Source organism: Equus quagga, chromosome 4 (assembly GCF_021613505.1).
Source record: "Equus quagga isolate Etosha38 chromosome 4, UCLA_HA_Equagga_1.0, whole genome shotgun sequence".
Lineage (NCBI taxonomy): Eukaryota > Metazoa > Chordata > Mammalia > Perissodactyla > Equidae > Equus > Equus quagga.
Window position 1 is genome coordinate 23,971,476 of NC_060270.1, and position 22,610 is coordinate 23,994,085.

At 45.5% G+C, this 22,610-nt stretch overlaps 1 protein-coding gene across 1 annotated transcript in view; it reads right to left on the reverse strand.

Annotated features, from left to right (window-relative positions):
- Window positions 1-9,349: 9,349 nt before the first annotated feature.
- The window catches only part of HACD2 (3-hydroxyacyl-CoA dehydratase 2), a 95,264-nt gene continuing 82,003 nt past the window's right edge, over window positions 9,350-22,610 (reverse strand). The window contains exons 5-7 of the mRNA XM_046657972.1: window positions 18,170-18,291; window positions 15,958-16,136; window positions 9,350-11,117 (exon numbers count right to left, since the gene is read on the reverse strand). Coding sequence (XP_046513928.1) covers window positions 11,035-11,117; window positions 15,958-16,136; window positions 18,170-18,291 — 384 coding nt within the window. The 3' untranslated portion in view covers window positions 9,350-11,034. The remainder of the gene's footprint in view (window positions 11,118-15,957; window positions 16,137-18,169; window positions 18,292-22,610) is intronic.

The following is a 22,610-nucleotide window of genomic DNA, read 5'->3' on the forward strand; positions in this document are numbered from 1 at the left end:
CACACTTGCAGGCTGCATCCCAGCCTGTACTTCTCCGACAGGGGGCGAGGGGCTGATGCCAGGAGCTGGGACTTCTGGAAGGAGCCCCCAGACTTTCATTCCTGAGTAAACACCTGTAGGAAGTCCAGGAAGCCCTCCTAGGCTGGGGTTAAGCCATACAACCACAGGGCTTCCGCGGCCAGATGCGGCTACTTGAGCCCCAGGGCAGACTTCCCTCTTCCTGTTGCCCCTAGCCCTCGAAGGGCTGCCTGGCACAGAGGCCCTTGGTTGCGTCCTCTAAGCTGCCGGGTATGGGCAGTAGCCACGACACCCTCCCCAGGGCCTGAGAGGGGTCCGTCTCCCCCGATTCTACAATCTCCTTGAAAGTCTACACCTGAAATGGCAGTGTGGGCTGCAGAGGCTCTGTCTTCCTTGGTAGGATGCTCAGGTCCCTGGAGAAGCATGAAATCCCCTCATTGCGCACCCAGAAGTGCCCTGCAGGGCCATCCTACAGCCTGCGGGAGGTGGATGAGGAGTGGTCCGGTTCTGCAGGAGACCAGCTCTGTCCCTTTCTCTCCTTGGCATCGGTTTCTGGACAAGTGGGGGCTGGAGGAGACGATGCCAGTCTGAGTTGCCTTCCAGCTCTGATATGTCATGGTTCCCTCGTGTATGACGTGGGCTGGAGGTTTGGGAAGGTATGGGGGGTGTTCAACGACAGTCTTCCCGGGAGCAGGTGGGGCTGCTCACCTCCTCCTGACTTTGAACATGAAGTGAAGCAGCCCAAGGCTCTGGCAGCCCGTGATCGGTGCCTGGAGCTTTCAGGGAGAGTAGGGGCTTGATTAGCCGTCCTCATGGTGGGGAAAAGAGGCAGAGATGATCCAGATAAAACATTGATCTGAAGTAGGCCTTAGACTGTGGTCGAGATGCCCTTGGCATGTGGGTGCACACCTGTGCACCCTGGATGCTGAGGGCCTGGCTCAGCCCAGCCCTGGGGAAGACACTCTGGCCCAGGGCTGCTGCAGACAAGCAACCTGCAGGCCTGCGAGAATTCCTTGTAACCAGACTCTCGGCTGTCAGCAGCTTTGCTAATGAGAAGTGCCCGAGGAAAGGGCTGAGTCCTGGGAAAAGCTTGGAGCTCAGATGCCCGGTTTGCAGACTGGAGGCGCCATGGAGGGTGCTGCATCCTGGAGTACTTGGACCTTGACCTTCCATGCACCCACTGGGCTTCTCCAGGAGCCTGGTCCAAGGGTACCCCAAGGGCACAGTGAGGACTAAAAGTCTCCAAGGAGCCAGCAGCTGTGCCCTTTGAGAAGCTGCCTAGGCGGGGAACCCACATGACCTTCATCCTACAAGAACCCCCGGCCCCCCACCAATGTCCCCATGCTCCAAAAAACAGGGAGGCAGCATGGCGAAGGGAAACCACTGTGAGCGTTGGGATCCATAGGATCTAGTTCCAGTCCCACATCTACGTGTCCTCAGAGAGGTCACGCCCCAGTGCTGGAGCCAAAGCAGCAGGCCCAGCCCCTCCTAACACATTGCCTTTCTAAGCTTCCTCAGAGAACTTCTCAGTATCTGAAACTACCCAATTTAGTCATTTGTTGATAAGTTTCCTGCCAGTCTCTCTTTTTAAAAGGCTATTCTGGGTGCTGCACGGAGAGTGGATTTGCGGGGAGGGCAAGAGCGGATGCTGAGAACCAGTTAGGAGGCTCCGCTGCTGTCCAGCTGAGATGGTGGTGAGGGCAGGAGAGGAGGCAGCGGAGGAGGCATGTGATAGATTCAACCGACCCTCAGCAGATAGAATCAACAGGATTTAGAAGCTGATTAAAAATTAAGCGAGGGCCAGGAGGGAGAAGAAGAGGGAAGATGACTCTCAGGTTCTTGGCTGGAGCAACTGGTGGATGGGGCGCCATTCCGCGAGGTGGGGCAGACTGGAGGGCAGGGGGAGGAGGAAGAGATTTGCCGTGGGGGAGGAGAGGATGAGTTTCATTTCGGATAGGCTGAACCTAGGGTGCTTACAGGCTACCCCAGTGGGGATAGAAGAGCTCTGCATGGAGGCAGGCTCAAGTTGGAACCCGGCAGCTGGCAGCATGGGGAGAGAACCAGAAGCCATGGCAGCCATGCTTTTCCTCTCCAGCTCCTGCCGAGATGCCTGATGGGCCTGGCTGGGCAGGGAGGGGTGACCCGCAGTCTCTGGACAGGTGGCCTTGGTGCTTGAGCTCAATCCCTTCCCTAGCACTCAATCCAAGGGGACAGCCCTCGCTGTTCTCACGATGCCTGACATACGGGGATGTGGACTCCTGCTGCCTCATCTTCTGATTTCTCTTAGACGGTTGCATGACATCTCTTAATTTTAGTATTGGCAACTGATTGAACTTTTTTCTTTAAAGGTTGGCACCTGAGCTAATATCTGTTGCCAATCTCCTTTTTTATCCTCCTCCTCCTTCTTATTCTTCACCTTCTCCCCAAAACCCCCCAGTACATAGTTGTATATTTTAGTTGTGGGTCCCTCTGGTTGTGCTATGCAGAATGCCGCCGCAGCATGGCCTGATGAGCAGTACCATGTCCGCGCCCAGGATCTGAACTGGAGAAACCCTGGGCTGCTGAAACAGAGCGCGTGAACTTAACCACTCAGCCACGCGGCCAGCCCCTGATTGAATTTTAAAAAATCCAATATGATGTGGGCCAAACAAAACATGTCCATGGGCCAGATCGGCACCGGGGACCACTGGTCAGGGGCCTCGGGTTTGAAGTGAAGAGTCGGAAAGAACACTCAGGTTCAGGAGCCCTTATGGCAACGTTCTTCGAAATCACTCCATAAGCCAATGCATCAGTCACCCTTGGGGCTTGTGAGAGAACACACCCCTTAGCTCTCTCCAGCGATCCAGACTCAGTAGGTCTGGGGTAGCCCAGTAATCTGATTTTGTCAAGCACCCTGGGTGACTCGATGCACTCGAGGTTGGGAAGCTCTGAGTCAGGGGTAGGCAGAGGAGACTGAGGAGGTTGTTCAGGAAGGCAGGAGAAAACTAGCAGAGCAGGCTGTCGAGAGCAAAGATCATTTCAAGAAAGATGCTGGCTTCCTGGGAAGGATTCCAAGGTCCCTTTTCGTTTCCCCAAGGATGTCTTGGCTCCTCCCCAGGGAGGAGGAATACTGACCTTAACGCTCAGTTTCAAGATTCTGGTGGAGCTACATCTGCTAGTGAGAGTGAGTGGGGCCAAGAGGCCTTAAGAGGTCGGCGTGAAGGGTTGTGGGTCTCTCTTCCGGTCCTTCTAGCTTCATGGCAAGCAGAGCAGGGTCTGTTCTTTCTCTCCTCAGATGCCTTCCTGTCCTTCCCAGCCTAGGCCTCCCCCAGCTGAGGCCAGCCTGATGCCAACATGGCGGCACATGTATTCATTCAGTCTTTGAGTATTTCCTCCCTGGAGCTGATGGTGTTTCGGTGAGCCTTTCTCCCTATCGCCATGGTGAGACCTAAGTGCTGGGATGGAGAAGAATGTGGTGAGGTGGGGTGGGAGGCGAGCTGAGCAGACCTCACAATTTCCTTTACTGTGAGCTACTACCTCTTACTAGTTTGGGAAACAGGAGTGTTCTATGTGATTTTGCCCAGCTTACCAGAGCCCTCCCCTGGGGCTGAAGCCATTAGTGTAAGTTAACCATTACGCTTCTTGTTGGCGGGTTGGCCATTGTTTCTTTTGCATAGACCTTCAGTAGGGGTGCATGGAGGAGAAAGGAGAGTTCTGGACCAGGGGTGGATATTTCTGGACTCCCTAGTCTCCTACCAAACCATACCATTATTTCTAACATCCAGCAGGATGGCGCCCCAGTTTCAACCATAAGACAAAGACTAAAACGTGTGCACTGGATTTCATAACAAGGAGGTCACTAGTGACCTTGATCAGAGCAGTGTCATTGGCATGATAGGAAGGGCCAGGCACTGGTGAGATGGGAAGAGGGTGGGAGGTGAGAATAGAGAAGTGCTCATGGTCACCCTTCCAGAGAACAGGAGGAGAGAGGGTGGAAGGAGTGGAGTACACATCAAGGCCATGATGGGGAGGTACTTGAGGGGAAAGGCTGGCAAAGAGGAAGTACAGAGAGGATCAGATGGCAAGACTGAGGTCCCTCATGGCGGGAAAGATTGAAACATCCAGAGCACAAGGGAGGAATTAGCTTTGGCTAGAGGGTCAGCCCTGCTGTTCTAACAGAAGGAAAAGGAAAGGAGGAGCCAGTGCAGGCAAGTTTATAGATTTGGTGACAGGAAGTTGAAGGAATTGCTGTGATGGCTGTTTTCTCTGTGAAATTGGGGGTGCTATCCTGGGCTGAGAGCGAGGCAGAGGTTTAAGGAGGATGATGTTTAAAGGGAATCATGGACAGTGTGCCAGGCAGGCAGCCCAAGGGTGAGAGACTCAGGGAAGGGTAGCAGCTGGACTGATCCCAGCTTGGGGTTTTGCCACGAGGGTACAATGGGAAGGCAAGGGGACAAGGAGGCTTGTGACAGCTTTGAGAAGAATGGTGGAGTCTGGCAGGAGGGGGCAGATGGGGAAGGTTGAGGGGTCATGGGAAAGGGAGATTGGGGAACATCGAAGGATGGGGAACAGAGTAAGAGAGCTGGAAGCTTCAGCAAAGCCATGGGATGGGTGAGGGTAGAAGAAAGCAGGGCACAGCCCCGGATCTGCCCTGGCAGGGGGCAGAGAGCCAGCCCCAGCTCTGAGTCTGTGTGGTCCCGGGGAAGTCCTGTGCCCTCTTGGGGCCTCAATTTCCTCTGCACAGTGGGAGTGATAGCTTCTCTGGTTCACAAGGGTCTACGTGGTGAGCTGACATGAGGAGGACATGCCCCAGAAAAAAAGGAACTCTAAGGTCTTGTCAGATGACAGGGCACACCAGGACAAAGCAGCCACCACCTGGTGAGATTTGGGAATGTGCGTGAAGTGTGGAAGACGGTCCCCCAACACCACGAGCCTCAAGGAGGACACGAGCCTGAGTGAGGGGCTCTGACAGTAGGCACTTAGTCTGTGTTCAGAAACTGGGGTGTACGCACAGGGGGAGTGGCAGCTGGACTGACCCCAGCTTAGGGGGCTGCCGGTCCCAGCCGGGTGTTCTCAGACAGACGCGCTCACATCTCCTGGGAGACACCTTTTCATCCACTAGAAAGAAGCAAATGGTAGACTCCATCCAGGGCTGCTGACACTTTAATCTAAGCTCTTCCTCTAATAATCATATAACCTATTTGATCACGGTGGTTTATTAAAAACAAAACCCAAAACAGAAGGAAATCTCCCCAGATCTCAGGATAGCCCCCATCTCTTGTCCTCCCCCCCCCCCCGCCCCGCCCCCGGATGGGTTCACGTTCCTCGATGGGGAAAGCTCCCACCAACAGATCAGTATTTTTCAAGGTGTTCAAGGAGCCTTAGCCCTGAAGATATTTCAAGGATAAAGGTCAAATATAGCTTTGGAAAATCTTGCACTGGCACCCCCTCTCTTGGAGACTCACAAACTGCATTCACATGCAAAAAGATCTGAAAAGTGTAGCAGGAGAGAAAACAAATTTTGTTTCAACTTTTTAATCTACAGAATCCCACCTCCCCTTCCCCCACACCCCCATCATCACTCAGAACTAATGTTCTGTGGATTTCACTGTGACACACGCTAGTTAAATAAACAAACCACTCGCAGTAGACTATTACCATTGGCCCAGCACAGTCACCCAAGGGTGGTTGTTGAGGATTTCATATGCCCTCGGTTATCTAGTTGGTATGTCCAAAATTGGTGTCATTTAAGACACCAGAAGACCTTAAGCCTGTTAAAGAGTGAGAATAATCCGTGGCATGAGCAGAAGCATTCTAAATCTGTGAGAAAACCCACAGTCCAAGAGTCAAGTTCACTCACACCCACAGGGTGTACTGGACAGGCTGCAGAAAGCATTCTCGGGGCCAGACGCGGCCTTATAAGGTGGCCTGACATTTTCTCACGGCCCAGGCCACCCTCCAAAAATATCCAGAGACAGAAGAAGAGTGGGAACTGACCTCCCCGAACATTTCAAAGATTAACAAGTAGGCTCTCCATTAAACAGGAGCCTTAACACCTGCTTTATGACCGGCTCCAAAAGCCCTCGGCATTTCAAAACCAAGCAGGCTGCAGGGTTGGCGCCGGGGAGGGCTCTGCAATAGGGAGAGAATGGATGGAGCCTCAGAACACGCATCCAAGCTGGTTTCTTTGCTCTAAAAAAAGTGTTATTTCCTGTACCCCTCCAGAATATGCTTTCAGATCTGACTGCCTTTACTTTATATGGACAATAGAGATCCGTGACTAATTTTCATTAGCGCGCCTTTGTGCCCCTCCGGCGTCCTTGGGCTGAAGCTGTGTTCCAAACTCCTGACGCCCCAGGCCCCGATCGCTTGGGAGGTGCTGCCCTCTAGCGGGACAGCCCGGCTACGACAAGAGAGAGGCGGAGATGGCGTTTGGGCTTCAACCAGGTGCAGCAGCATCTGGACACGCATCTGGGTTGCATTCGCGAAGGTCATAGATGCGAAAGCGCTGCTGCAGTGGTAATAAATCTATGCTCTGAAATTAGTGAGCAGAGAACACAATTTCCAAACATAGAAAGACATGAAATGAGTATGAGGGGTTGACATACACAGCCCCTCATGTATTTTATTTTTGCTCATCAAATGAGAGATTTTTAGAGTGAATTACCTTATGTGGGAAAAAAGAATATTTTTGGTGATGAGACCTGAACCTATAACACTAAGGGGTATCTTTCTAAATTTGAAAACAAAAAAGATTAAATGGTCTCTCACATATTTAAAAGAAAGTGTTGGTCAAAAAATCACACAGCTCTCTCTTCTAGCTCTGGTCCTCAGTTGCAAGTAGGGGAATGTTAATAGGTATCGCTATTTTTGGTAATAGTTGCTTAGAGCGATTCCTTCACCACTGAACTGTATGACAATGAACTAGTCTATTTGTAAGGCTGGGGTGTTTTGTTTTTTTAATAATATGAGGAATTGCAAAGCTAGTCTTCATTCTTGTTCAAGGGAACAGGACAACATAGCAGTATTTCTGGAATGCTATGTGTAACAATAGGTCTCTTGATTATACACATGGTAATTCCTCAGGCTAGGGGCTATGTTAACATAGTACACATAATTGCCACAAAATATGAGTGACAAATTAGAAAGCTCTGGTTTGCCATTACCACCCTAAGACTGTACAGGTCATATTTTCTGGGTAGCCTCTATTAACTTTACCATCTGTTTCTCAGTTTCAGTTGAAATAATTGTATTTCTCTTTTCACAAATGGAAAGCTTTTCTCTGAGACAGCTTAGACTCTACATGAGGAGAGAGGTGGTTCTAATCACTGTGCTGGTAATATCTAAGCTGTGATCAGACAGCACTGAAAAAAGAAAATGGCCCCCTTCAGAACAAAGACCACACCTGGGGCAACAGTGACGATGAACTCCAAGAAAGACGGGGCCGACTTGGGCAGGGGGCCTGTTACTGCTGGAGGCACCATACAGAGGCCACCCACTGGAAAGTGCCCCGCACAGGGAGACAGAGTGCTTTCATTTCGAGGTGAAGAAATTGTGGGTCTCGAACTAGCAGCTGAGAAGCGGCCAGCTGACGGCAGCCTGCCAGTGTCTCTTCACCACTTCTCACTGTGGACTCAGAGCGCGGACAGCAGCTCCGGCGACAGTTCTGTATTTGGAGGCGTCTTCAGGAGGAGATACTTGACCATGTCTTGTTTTAATGTAAGATGAACATTATGTTTCCCCTCTCACCTTACATTAGCAAAGTTAGATTAAGAAATCATTGTGAGACAAGCGTCCTCAATCTCTTATGGATTAATCTCTCAGATTTCCTGGTCATTCACATGAGGAATGCCTCTTGTCCCTCTGCAGCCAGGTTGGAGGGGGCGTGGTAGGCTTGAAGACGGACTGACAGGAATAATGACTTTTTGGGAACCTCTTAACAGAGTCTGGCTATTTTTCCTGTAAGTGCAGAACCATCATGAACAGCAGAAATAGATCTTTAAATTGTCAAAGAAAGAGCTGGAATCCAAATGGAAACTCTTCCATATTCCTACACCACCACACTCAGGCCAATTTAATCTGAGAAATCACTAGACTCGCTGTCCAGCATTTCAAATCCAGGCAGAGCACACACCAGTTTATTTTGAAATGCAACACAGATCAGTATTTTATGAAGACAACTTATTACCACATTAACATTATCAGGTAAAAACAGCTTCCAAATGCATGCATAGAAAGTTAAGCATAGTCTTCGAATTCCTTATTTCTAAATATACAAAAAATACATTTAAATTATATAATTTTAGTGAATCAAAGACTTATAAAATTACAATTTTGGTTTTCACAACATAGAAAAAATACAAAAATGACTATATATACGGTTGTATAATTTTTTACCCAAATTTCAAAGGAGCAGTATGTACTGATTCTGATGTTTTATAATGTTTTATCTGAAACTCAGAATTGAAAATAATTTGCAGGTTGTACCACATCAATGCCAACCTTGTATTATAAATGAATAACCAAGACGACAAGTGGAAATGAGGGCACAATCTCTTCACACGCCTCTTTAACTATGCATCTTCAAAACCCTTCCTGGCGGAAGTTCTCTCCAGAGGAGCGTGTTTGTCTGGGAGGGGAGGGCCTTCTCCGTGACTGAGTCTCAGGTGCCTGTGATAATGGCCAGGATGTGTTAAATGAATGATCCCAACTCTAGCAGACAGGACACAGCAAGACGCAGGTTAGCAGCTCGTGTCCACAAAGCACTACCATATACCTCAAAGAATTCCCTGCTGGAAGGCGGTCCCCCAGGGGGGATCTGAATCACCTAGTCTGGTGGGCAGCCGGGCAGATGATGCCTTTGACTAGGCCCCAGAGTGAAAATGCTCAGTCTGACAAGATACCCACCCAATACCACCTTCCTCATTCACACTTTATAAGAAGGTGTGGCATTTGGTGCGGTACATGTTGTCAATTCATAAAAGAACACCACCACTTCAAAGGATAAGTTAGAGATAAACCAGTTACTGAGAGGTGATGGAAGGACGTGGTGGCATTCCTTCCTTATCTGCCAAGAGCATTTTAAATGTTAATGGACAAAAATACACACTGGGGTTGAGAGCATTTTTGAGAAGGGAGCTGTTTGCTGTGTTCTTGTTGCCAAAGTTCAATTTGCTGTAATTCCACTGTTCGCGAAAGACTGTTTTCCATAAATACTGACAGATTATAATAGATGCCTGAATAGAACAGCCAATCCGGCAATCCTGGAAAACCTACATTTTTCATCCCATCTTCTATAACTATTCCTAAAGCAACTGAAAAAAATCTTCCCCCAAGTAAGTAATAAGGCTAATAGAACTCAAATGGATTTTATTTTATAGTAGAAATACATTTTGCAAGAAGAAAAAGCATGAAAAATAATCTTTCCCACATACTGTGTTCATGAAGTACAAGAATAGATTCTAATCTCAACAGATCCAGTTAAGAGTGATTTTAAGAAGCAGAATTTTAATGCTCAATTCAAAAATAATTTATTACATATTTGCCTGCATTAAATTTTAGGCTGCATACTTTCTTCTCATTTTCATCCTAATTTTCAAGCTTCTATGAAAATAAGCACTTAAAAATTATCTGCCATTATGATACTCTTCTGATATCAGCAATTATATTTTAAATGAAAACTACTCGTGAAGCTAGCAAACTAGACCTCTGAAGTTTTAAAGAGCAACCAATTAAGAAGAAAAGGTGCCACAAGAACGTTCTGTGTTTAAAATCTAGTGCATGCCTAAACCTGGGCTTTACTTTTTCATCCAATCCTTTCCTGAAAAGTTGTAAATGGACAGCTGAGCCCTTAAATGGTATGAAGACATTAAATGGCTAATTAGACAGTGTCCATATGACTAAAGCATTTCTTGGCTGCTCCAGCATGTGTGGAGGATACTGCCTTTGGTTCACGACTGCCCAGCTGGAACCCTGCACTGCCTCTGGACTCACAACTCGGTGGGACTACACAGGACCACAAGCAGAAGGAGCCAAACAGAAGAGTTGAATGAAAATTTAAAAATCAAATAATAAGAGTGTATAAATCTATTCCTGAACGTTCTTCCGGACTACGTTTCTAAAGTAACACCTTCCATGTGCTTTCAATAACAGCTTCTCTACTCCCATGGGCCTGGACTGGCGTCAGGTCCATAAAGGAGAACAGCTATCGGCAAATGCCTTTCCCACAGGTGTTCCGAGAATGGGACTGTGAAAGGCACTTGCCATCTACTAGCGACTGAGCTTCCCGTTTCTGAGGACTGTCATTCTGCTAAAATACGATCGAGGCGGAGCCCCAGAGAAGGGAGGTTCTCTACAATGTACACAAACTCAGTAGATTCAAGCACTGTTTCTCAGTGGCAGGCAGTGAAGACAGACAAAAGGTTCTAGTTGTTTTCTGATTAAGGTTCTACCCCAAAGCTTCACAGACATATACACTGTATAATTCACTCACTAGAGGGGAGGGGACAGGGCCCAGCCACAACTTCAGAGCATTCCAGAGAACAAAGTTTGCCGCTTCAAAAATACAAAGTTTCCAGCATGCAGTCAAGCACTTTGAAAAGCGAACGCTAACTAAATGCACTGCAGACTGAAACACGACTCTGCTGCGAGCTGGGCACTCAGCGGGTACAACTTCATCACTCGCACCATAACTCTCCAGCACTTAGTGTTACAGCTCCATATTTATCAGATCCAGGAAGGAAACAGGAGGATACAAAATGCCAAATCCCTTTCTAGCGCCATCATAAATATTGGGTATTTCTGGTTGAAAGAGCATGCTGAATTCGACCGGCCAGGATGCTTCATGTAACAGCTTTTTTTTTTTTAATAAAATCCTAGGCCCATGTGATACTGAATTTTAGGTTTTATTTTTATTTTTTAAATATTTTAAAAACAGTTCTTACTTATTTTCTATGAAATGTATTAGGAACTCAAAAAGTCTGCAGCATTTTTTGTCATTGAAAAGGTTTTTTTTTTGAGGGGTGCAGGAAGCAGGAACTATTCAAATTTCTTGTGTTCTTCAGTATGAGAAAGGACCTTTCTTCTCTGGTGTATCATGTGGAAGTATAACTGGGGAAAAACTGGAAAGAAAAGAAAGAAGTGGTTAAGGAGGTCATTTAAACTTGCGCGTTCTGTTTAAAGCATTGGACTGCAGGTGCTCTCAGACTCTCCCTTCCCATCCAGCAATAAGGCAGGCACCAAGGCGGGCTGGGAAGGGAGGGCAAACGCAGAGACTTACCTTTTTCCTGCTGTAGCCGAGGGGGAAGGGTGGTGTGGAATGGAATGACAGACCCTATTGTCACTATCCTTACCAGTCAAGATGCCACAGAGCTGCCAAATAATACTCTTTACACTTCCTCATATTATCTTCACATTTATTCTCTGATTTCACAAGAACCAGGTGAAGAATTCTAGTGATGGAGTTATTATTCCTGTTCAGAGGAGGAATTCAGGCCCTAGAGAGGGTAGGCGACTTGCCAGGGGTTTCACAGCAAATCACTGACAAAGTTAGCACCAGGCTCTGGGCTCCTGACTCTTAGTCTAGCCCGGTCACTGCTCTGTCACCTGGGCAGATCTCCCAAATGTACTTCCTGAGAAAGGCTGTTCTTGGAATGGGGAGACTGAGGAGGGAGGAGTGCTGAGACACTGCTGACACAGCCACACCAGGTTTGGGTGTAGAAAAGTCTTGTGAAAAGGAAGCCAGCATCTTAGGCACTGGAGAGTCTGTTCTTGGTCATTTCACAGATTACTTTAAAAAGTACTGAATTTCAAAAGAACAGGGTGGTACTGCCCCCCTAGGGAGTATTTGGAATTAGGGGGAAGGGGGCAGGTGACTGGCATTTAGCACATGGGGCCAGGAATGCCAAACGTGCAGTGTGCGACAGTTCCCCACCACTAAGAACTGTCCCACCTCAATGCCCACAGTGTCCCTGCTGGGAGTTGCCAGCTCAAGCCGCCTGGCCTCCACAAGGTGACTGTAAACTGGGGGCTCAATGGCCATGTAAAAACCTGCAGTAAGACGATGTGGAGTGCTATCTTCTTCCTTCCTTCCTTCCCTTCCCAACAGCTCCCATCTCTATTTTTTAGACAGTAACCTGTATCTCTGGGGAGGTAATTTCTACTGCTGCCAACTCTCCCCTGACAGTTTCTTCCTTTTTAAATGGGTTCCAAGTTGGCCAAATTTCAAACGATCTTCCCAAAGTACTCCAAGACATCAGTGGGTGTGTGGCACGGAGCTGATAAGCTGCAGAGGAGGCTGGGGGTGCACAGGGTGCCATCCACCCCACTCACCACTTGCAGGCAGGAAGTTATTCACAGAAAAGACCCAGCTCGTGCATATAATTCAACAGGGAGAGAACTATTTTAGTACGAAAGCCAGAAAATTTGACAAGCTCTATAATCTAAAAACTGGAAGTAAAGATATAATTAAACCATAAGGAATGCTAATTGTAAGCATTTACATATGTGGGGCCAGTCAAATTTCTATAGATATACTTTAGTAAAGGGAAACTTGGTGGCAAAGTACGTTAAGGACGTTTCCACTGGTTGCATTTGTGATTACACTGCCCCATCTAAGGTGGCTGCAGCCTCACAGCTGGTTTAGCGGGTCTGAGGGAGGATGACAACCTAGAAGCCATTCATTAGGCCCTTAGAGGCAGTTAAGGCAAGATGGTGGGGTCTGCCTTCATCCCTGTAGGCAACAGTCTGCTGGCTACCGGAAAGGTCAGAGGTCAGAAATGGAAGGCAGACGTGGCCTTTCATTTCTTTACATCCTTCAGAGGTTTCTAAGTGCCAAAGAGAAAGGAATGTGTGTGGGAGGCCAGGAGAATGGAGGTACCAGGCTGCAGGTTCTCGATACCTCTAGTAGTGACTTCTTGGGGACCAGAACTTGGGTGATGCTGTCTCCATCTGAATTACTCGTATGTTCAGACTGAACCCAACTATCATGACTGAAACAACTCCAGATGCATGGCTACTATTTTTAACTACATTGAGCTACAGTGAAGAAAACCCCTAAGAAAATTTCGACCTGACAATAGGCTCTTTAGAATTCTACCTCCTGCTCTCCCAGTTCAGGACACAGAATGGAGACAGTGGCTGTGCATGCGTGTGTGTCTGTCTCCGTGTGTTGGGGTGGGGGTTGTGGGAGTCCCTGGGCCCGTGTCCCTCTAAGAAGATGGGCTTACTTTCTCTCTAGGAGAGGAGGACCTGGAGGCTGAGAACTGGAGATGCTCTGCTTGCAGCAAGTTTCTTCTCAGTTTCTCTAAAAACTAGAGGTGTGGTTATGGTTACTGACAACGTGGAGAGTGCCCAGCATCTCGGTGCCCTCACCCTACATCGATGCTTCTCATTTCTCACTCTTTTTTTTTACCCCCACACCTACAACCAACTTTTGCCAGTTTGGGGGGGGGATGTAAACAGGACTCAGATGTGTAATGAGCCTGCAGATACTGCACATACTGCAACTGCCATACAGCAGGAGAGGGGCACTTTGCAAGCGACTCCAAAGCACCCCAATATGAGAAAACCCCTGAGGCCACAGCTCACGGGCCACAGTTTGGGCTGCATATGCAGCAATAGGTCAGGACCATAAAGAAGGGGTATTGCTTCATAAAGACAGGTATCTCAACAGCTTCCCAGTAAAGATGAAAATAAACTTAAGTTGTAGGAAGAAAACCAAATTTGGTAAAGAAGACTGCCTATCAACAGCAACCTCTCCTAACTCTGTCTTTTCTTCTTATAAATACAAAGTTTTGGAAAGTTGGAAATGTGCAGTTGGCTGGAATGAACTGTTCGAACTGGTCTCAATATTAACAACCGAAACTACTGAAAACATGGAGGGCAACTGGCTCAGGCCAGAGGCACAGTGAGTGCCAGCAGACAGAAATGATCTGCAGCAGGAGATACAGTCTGGGCTGCCATCTTGAGCCTGGGCGGGAAGTCAGGGATTTGGAGGGAATCTTTTAATCTTTACTTGGAATCAAACCTTTTTCTTGGTCTATAGAGTTAAGTTGCCTTAAAAAAGAAATCATATAGACTTTAACTAGGCCAGGTCCTTACCACAAGGAGGCTGAGGATGGAAGAAGGGGGAAGGAATGGAGGGGAAGAAAACAGACTTCTGTTGAGAGGAGAGTCTGCCCCACACTCTGCAACACAGCTGGCCCTGAGGGCTGTGTTTTTTCTCTTCTCTCTCTCAATCTTAAGGCCAAGAAGGAACATCTCACGGAACTGGGTTTGTTTTCCCGAGAATCCTATCACCAGGGAGGGGTGCCCCTTAACTAGATCACGAAGTCAGCAGGCAGAACCAAAGGGCTGGGCACTGGCTGCCACTAGAGCGTAAAATAGACTAGGGGGTGCAGACAGAGCCAGGCTGCTCTGGAATGAAGCCCCTCCTTTTTCAACAGACTGGAAATCCTGCAGCGACTCTGAGGTAGGGGCCCCAGATTTCTGCCAATGTGGTAGCACCTTGTTATTGATTCGATTTCATGATCTCTTCCCTGCCCCCTTCCAAGTTATCAAACACAGCATCTATCTCCTATTCATTCAAAAATTTATGTTGAATTTAAATAAATCCTGTGGTACCCCGTGGGATATTATATATTACTCTGGGTGTGGCAATTCTGCGACTAGGAATTGTTGCTCTACAGACTGGAAAATGAAACTCTGAGGGAACAAAATTAGAAAGGTGAAAAACAGTGACTTAATTTTTATTACTTAAATTTTTAGACTCTTCCATATTTATCTTTTGTTTAAAAATCAACTACCTTTTGCACCTGAAAAGAGATGGCCTTTAGCCACTGTGGTTCCAGCACCAAAGAGGAGGACTTGATAATTCATAAAGAGTGGAAAATGAATCATGAAGCAGACCTGGGTCTAAGAATTTCCCTAAGATAAACATTCACATGAAATCTGGATGTAGTTTTTTTCTCACAATGCATGAAATACAATTTTCCACAGAGGGACACACAAACATGTCGTTTTCAATTGTTAGGGTGATTCATTCAGTTCACGCTGTGGGCTGAAGGAAAACCCAATCCTCTGGTCTGAATTTAACCCAAGGTTTAGGGCAGAATATAGCATCTTATAGACTAAAATTAGATTCAGAGCCACAATGGCTACGGAAATAGCTAAATGAGAAGAAACATTAACTTCATATACCCTTGGGTAGAACAAGATCCTTTCGGGTATGTGGAAATCACTCACAGGATTTCAACTGAACATTAAAATTTGAGAAAAGGACTAAACAACTCTTCCTCAGCAAACAGGACTCACTTCATAGAAGCCTCAAACAAGGCCTCTTCTTTCTTTCTGGGGATGCCGACAGGCACATGTGATTATCCATATATTTAACCTGTAGCAATACTGTTAAAATAACTGGAAACCATTCTGAAGAGAACACCATGTCCTCTTCAGATGGTTTTCATGCTTATTTCCAAATAAGAAATATAGAAAAAAATCTATTTTTATGTTATTTGTTTCTGGTTAACTACTGATTCCTTAAAAATGAAGTAACTCTATCTTGATACAGTAAAAACGCAAAAATCTCTTTACAATGTTCTTCAGACACCAAAACAAGCAGTTCTTGAGAGACAGAAAAACTCAAGGTAAGGGCTTTAATGGCTGTTTTCCCCCATACTTTCACCAGCAGACACTGAACCTATCTGGCATTCAGTGTTTCAAACCCACACACTGGGAAGGGTGCCTTTTGGCAGCTCTATTGAGAAGGGTTCATCTTTATTCAATTACTACCAGAGAAAATTCCCTCTGACAGTCAGCATTCAATAAAAACTAAGTGTTCCCAATAAATTAGATTTACATTTGCTTGGATATGGTGGAAAAACAACCAAAGGCATTTAACTCTAGTTATTGTGAAGCCACTTTTTAAGACATAAACAAATATATGCATAAGTGTTTACTTACGTGGAATGTAGGAGATCATTATCAGAATGAGGAATGCGTAATAGTCAAAGGAGAAGTTGTACTTGTTGGGTAAACTGATGGAGTACAGGCCGGCCTGTCTGACAAAGGGCAAGGCAGCGTAGATGGTGAGCAGCTCTCCCGACACTCCCATGGGGTACAGCACAATGAAAAGCGTGTACCTAAAACAACAGAACACTCACACTGGGGCTCGAAGCCAGCCTTAGCAGAAAGACACACTTCCACCCTTCTCATCAGTACTGGTCTTTTAGAAAGCTCTGTTTATACATTTTCCTGTTTACCCACTGCTTAAATTCAGGTTTTTCAAGCCAGTTTTTGAAAAGGATCTATAGCAGGTATGTTTCTGAATGTTCTAAAAGAAAATAAACATATTTGGTCAGCCTCAAAATTTGGTCTGACTAAACAACTCTTCAAAATAGCTCCCTAAAATAACTAAGGTGATGCCAAATATTGGTAAAGTAGGGGCACTGAGTCATGGTTTATACTGAAGGGTCTTGCCTGTGGGGTGCGAGTGGGGTTGGGGTTTACAGGGAGTCAGGGAAGGTGTCGGAGCCTGCGTCTAGGAATCCCTACAATGTACGCCAAGCCCGGGCTGTGGACTAAAGAAAACAGCGCATCCAATGAGGATACTGCTACAATTATTCAAATGTCTGTACACACTACTGTAAAAAATGAGATAGATGCTATTTAAGAAACATTAAACAATTCACGGTAGCTTTTGGTCATTATGTAATTTTTCAAAACCATAATTACTATCACATGGGAGAATCCACACAATTTTTTTTCACTTAAAAAGGAGTTCTCTATGTTTCAAAAAGAATTCAGAGAGAGGTTCATCCTACGGAACTAACTGGAAGTCATTCTTCCAGGTATAAGTATTCTAAAGAAACCATCAGCTCAGATTTTAAAAAGCTTCTGGCTGTTTGGGGCTGACAGTGAGCACTGGGCTACCAACTTCCAGGCCCAGGAACTGTGCTGAGAAACCTGTGACAGTGAAAGGAAGAGTGTTCCCTGTTGCCCACTTCAGCCATGCTAAGGAGGACGGTGGAGGAGGAAGAAATCTTCCATGGGCCATGGGAAACAAGAGACAGAAGCATCGTTGTCCACTAGTAAAATCAGGGCTTGTCAATAACCTTTCCCTCTAACCAGGGCGGACGGCTTTCACAATGCCTGCCCAGGCTGGTTAATAACTGCTCTGTTTTTCCCATTCTTCCCTTTTCTTAATAAAAATGTTTATTGCAAAAAAAGAACGGAAGGAAGGGAGAAGGAGTTCACATACTTGAAATGTTGGAAACAAGGGGTTTATGGCTCCAATTTGATTACTGAGCTCATAAATTATTTAGAAACTACCGTTGTCCTTCCATGAAATGAAGCACTTGGGCCCCAAAGACAGTGTTGCCCCTTTTGCTCTGTTGTTCCTCCCCAGAGTCCTTCCCAACTCAGAAAACTGCTCGCAACAGTCTCATGGGTTACTTCAGATAAACAGATGAACTGTCAGCCTTTTATCCAATTCATAACACAAGTAAAGCAAAATAAAACTGAGAACAAGCTAAAAGTGCCATGTAACGGTTGTCATTAATTAAAAACTAATTTAAGAGTCATAACTTGTTGGCGAAATTGAGAATGAGAATTGGACGTGGGCTAAAAAACTAACATAATGGCAGAAGCTCATCAGTAAATTTTGATATGGACAAAAAGGGGATGTTACATCAAATCTCTATCAAATAATTTAACTAACAAGAACTGACCCAATAAAAATAACTTAAGTACGAAAAATTTAAGACATGGGGCCGGCCCCGTGGCCGAGTGGTTAAGTTTGCGGGCTCCACTGCGGTGGCCCAGGGAATCGTCGGTTGGAATCCTGGGTGCGGACATGGCACTGCTCATCAAGACACGCTGAGGCAGCGTCCCACATGCCACAACTAGAAGGAACCACAACTAAGTACCAGGGGGCTTTGAGGAGAAAAAGGAAAAAATAAAATCTTTTAAAAAAAAATTTAAGACAGTGTTTCTATTAATGAGAGATAAGTAGAGTCTCTTATCTATAGATAAAATCTACAGACCAGATTTCTACCCAACCTCTGTCTTGTATAATTTTATTTTTAGGAACTTGGAGGCAATATTTAGACAATAAAGGGCCAATGCAGTGATGGATCATTTCAGAACTTAGTTTTCATTGCATGTCCTTCTTTACCTGGCCCATTTGATGAGGTAAGGCAGGTGGTTTAACAGACTGAACGTATAAAAGGAATAACGGATAATTTCTGTGATGGTCCAGGCAATGACAAACAGGAGGACACTGTCTTCACTCTGCACCTGAAGGAAAAACAAAAGCACAAGCAAGCCCGTGAAGCATTTTAACAAAGCAGCGCTCCCAATGTGCAGCCAGCTGCCTGCCCCTTGCAGAGCTGGAAGGTTGAAGGAAGTCGACACGGCCCCTGGTCTCTATCCTCAGTAGCCATAGCACAGCTCAGACAGAGCTTGCCACATAAAGGAACATGCCTGTGACAACTGTATAGAGCCAAGTGATAAGGGGCGGGTGAGAAGGAATCAGGTCACTGATGAGTAAGAGGCAGGGATGGGGAATTCTATGAGCTGTAAACCGACAGGAAGAAACAAGACACGGTGAGTTTCTGCGTGTTTGTTCGCCAGCCTGTTTGTGGAGACCGTAAAGTGACATCAGAGGGAGCCAAAAGAAGCTGGATAAGAAGCATAGAAGGGCAAAGTAGTGGAAGGCTTGGACCCATTGGCAAGAATTTTAATTCGATTTGCGTGACAACTAGGAATCTGAGGAAATTTCAAAGCAGGGTAATGTAATGATTAAAACACAATTGAAGATGAGGCTAATTCCCCAGGAGGGCCGATTTATTCTCTCCCCCTGGTGACTTCTTCCTGGGCCGGCCTGCTTTAACTCAAGGATTATGGAAGTTTCCGTGCTGATCACAGGAGGTGGCTAAAGCCAGAAGAGCTTTGGAATTCTCAGCCTCCTCTGAAGTTGTTTTCATGCTGAAAAACAACAAACTTTTAAAAGAAGCCTTAGGTGTTTTTTTAGGGGATGTTTTCACTAGATGCCTTAGACTGCAAATCTTGCATGAAAACTTATTACTGTGATATTAACTATCAGCACCTCCCCCACGCCACCCCAGCTAGGTTTATAATGATCCTTGGTGCTTGAAAACCAATAATAAGAAACAACCTTGCAGCCCAATTCACTTAGGTTTTCCTGCATCGGAAAAGGGCAGTTCAAGTTGGATGTGAATGAGAAATTCCACTGAGCGAACAAACGTCCATTACAAGATGGGCCCTCTCTGTCTCATTCCTAACACCTAAGACAAGAGGGGTATGGCATTCTAACTAACTTCTGCTTCTTTGCATTTGCAGCGTTAAGAGTTTTTAGCACTTACACTCTTCCTCAGAAAGCGTACATGGAGCAATCCACCTACACAATGAAATAAGTAGTCATTTACATACCTATTAACTAAATTGCCCTGACAAAGAAATTCATAAATGCATAGTTACCATTCTCTAAAAATAATAAGAATTGGATACTGTCAAGAGCAAGAGGACTTTTTGTTTTCCTGGTGCTCTGAGATTAGCCCAAGTAAAGGAAAAGCCAGACACCTCTGAAGCTTTCATGTTTCATTTTTCAGTCTGTCCCCAAATCCTTGCTTAAAACCCATCGAGACTAAAACATCACTTCAGAGCGCACTTTGCTTTCTGATGTATTTTGTAATCCTCCTCATCTTAAGGAGATAGGTTTTTACAGCCATGGGTTGAAGCCTTGCTTAAAGATCTCTGGGTTACAGCAGAAGTTTGTCTAATATTTTGCATTGTAATCGTCTTAAAAGCAAGGATGTGTCTTTTTCATTTTTTGATTCCCAAAAGCACTATGTGTTTTTGACAAGTAGGAGATCAAAAAATATTTGTGGAGCAAACGAATTCAGTCCTAATCAGGTCACTCTAAGACTACATTTCCTGCTTCTTGATACCTGATATTAGTTTCTGTGTAGTCTCAGTGGCCTACAAAAAGACAAATAAAAAAACAAACAAAACGCCCCAAACCTTCCACTTTAATCCAGCCTAGAGGTGATTTGACTCACACGCCCTGACCCCAGCCCCCCAAGTTAGACTTGAACCAAAAGAACCAGAATAAACTTAGACTCAGGCTGAATGTGAAAGCAGTCTGCTCTGAGTCCAGCTGTGAAGACCAGGGCATAACTTACAAAAGCCTGAAGATGTGGGAAATGACGATTTTGTATAAATGGTATCTTCAGATCAACAGAAAGTGCAACATTTTTATTAAGAAGGGATTTGAGTAGAGTCAGAGATCAAGCTTATGTGATTTACAGATAATTATCCAATGACACAAAATGGGCAGAATGTAATGAGTTAAAAGCCTCGAACAGATATTTTGTACACTCATGTTCATAGCAGCATTACTCCCAATAGCCAAAAGGTGGAAACAACCCAAATGTCCATCAACAGTTGAATCAATAAACAAAATGTGGTATATACTTACAATGGAATATTATTCAGCCTTAAAAAGGAAATTCTGACATATGCTTTCACATGGATGAACCTTGAACACAATTTGCTAAGTGAAATAAGCCCTTCACAAAAGGACAAATACTGTATAACTCCACTCAAGCGGTACCCAGAGTCGTCAAATTCAGAGAGAGAGAAAGTGGAAACAGAAGGGTGCCAGGGGCTAGTGGTGGGACGAAACAGGGAATAATTGTTTAATGGGTACAGAGTTTCAGTTTTGGAAAATGAAAAATGTTTTGGAGATAGATGGCAGTGATGGTTGCACAACAATGGGAATGTACTGAGTGCAATGGAACCATACACTTAAAAATGGTTAAAATGGTAAATTTTGTAATGTATATTTTATCACAATAAAAAAAAAACCCAGTAAGATCAAACTTAAGAAGGCTAAATGTAAAGTTATATATGATTCGGCAACACCAAAATGACTCCAGTACAGAATGGAGATGACTCAGTTTATGAATCCAAGAGATTTGGAGTTTTTGGTGAACCACAAGCTTGACATGAGCCAAGAGGGTGTCGGCAGTTTTTCAAACCAACCGACCAACCAACCAGCCAGCCAGGCAACCAACCAACCAACCAATCAAACAGTATTTGGCCACATTAATAGTTTCCTCCCAACTACTCCACTATAAATAGATTAAACCCCACCTAGGGATCAGAGTCGGTTATAAGAACCCCTGAACTAGCAGAAATTACCTTGGGAAAGGAAAGAGGGTTAATTACTTCAAAATGTAAAAGGTACCATGTGCAAGAGGCAGATGGACATGCGATTAACAGAAAAAATTAATAGGAAGTAAAATGCCTGGTCCGAAATAAGAAAAAACTGTGTAACAAACCAGCTGACTAATAAAATAGGCCACCTCCTGAAGCTGTGTGCTCTTAGGCCCTGGACATATCCAAACTGAGACTGCTCAGAAGAAAGCCCTACAAAGGGTGGGAGGCTGACCTGCAGGGCAGCCCACAGGGCTTCCAGCTGCTGTTCTTTAGAAAGGGGTGTGCAGATAACCTCTGTTTGGAAAAGGCCTGAAACTCTGACTAGTACTAACTTCCTTGCACGAGCTAAAATTCTTTTAGTTGGAAAAAAAATGGGTAGGGACTTCAATAGTATTCTTTTTTTTTGTGAGGAAGAATGGCCCTGAACTAACATCTGTTGCCAATCTTCCTCTTTTTGCTTGAGGAAGATTGAGGCTGAGCTAACATCTGTGCCAGTCTTCCTCTATTTTATGTGGGATGCCACCACAGCATGCCTTGATGAGTGGTGCTACGTCTGCACCCAGGATCTGAACCTGCGAAGCCCAGGCCACTGAAGTGGAGCGCACGAACTTACCCACTATGCCACCAGGCCAGCTCCTAGTATTCTTAAGAATAATTTTCCTTTATCAAATAAGGCAGGAGAAGAGAGAATAACTTAAAAGACTTCCTTTCATTACTGACTGCTGAGTGTATAGCATGAGAATAGTTCCCTGGCCCTTTGCTTCCCAAAAGCTCAGGTCTCAGGGGTCCAGGTCTCATCTCAGTTGGCTTCCTCAGCACCCAACACAGGTCGGGACACAAGGAATGTGTGAAATCAATGCCCCTTAACTTGAATGATACATGCTTTGGGTTTTTTGGGTTTTTGTTTTTTGCAGGGGAAGATTCGCCCTAAGCTAGCATCTGCTGCCAGTCTCCCTCCTTTTTTTTCTTTTTTTTCCCCCCAAAAAGCCCCAGTACGTAGTTGTATATCCTAGTTGTAGGTCCTTCTAGTCCTTCTATGTGAGCCACTGCCACAGCATGGCTACTGACAGACGAGTGGTGTGGTTCGGCGCCTGGGAGCTGAACCTGGGCTGCTGAAGCAGAGTGTGCTGAACTTTAACCACTAGGCCACCAGGGCTGCCTCTCTTTTTGTCTTTTGAAAGCAGGAGTTAGGAACATTTTCCTAACAAGTAGGGAGCCTCCTTTCTACCAAGGGCCAGTGACCCAGAGAAAAATACTCAACTGAGAGTCCTATGGAAGTAAAAACAGAGCCAGTTTAGCTTTGGAGAGGTTTTTGAGAGGCAAAGCACTAGGGTTATAAAATGTTCAACTCAGCTGCTTTTTGAATTAAGAAC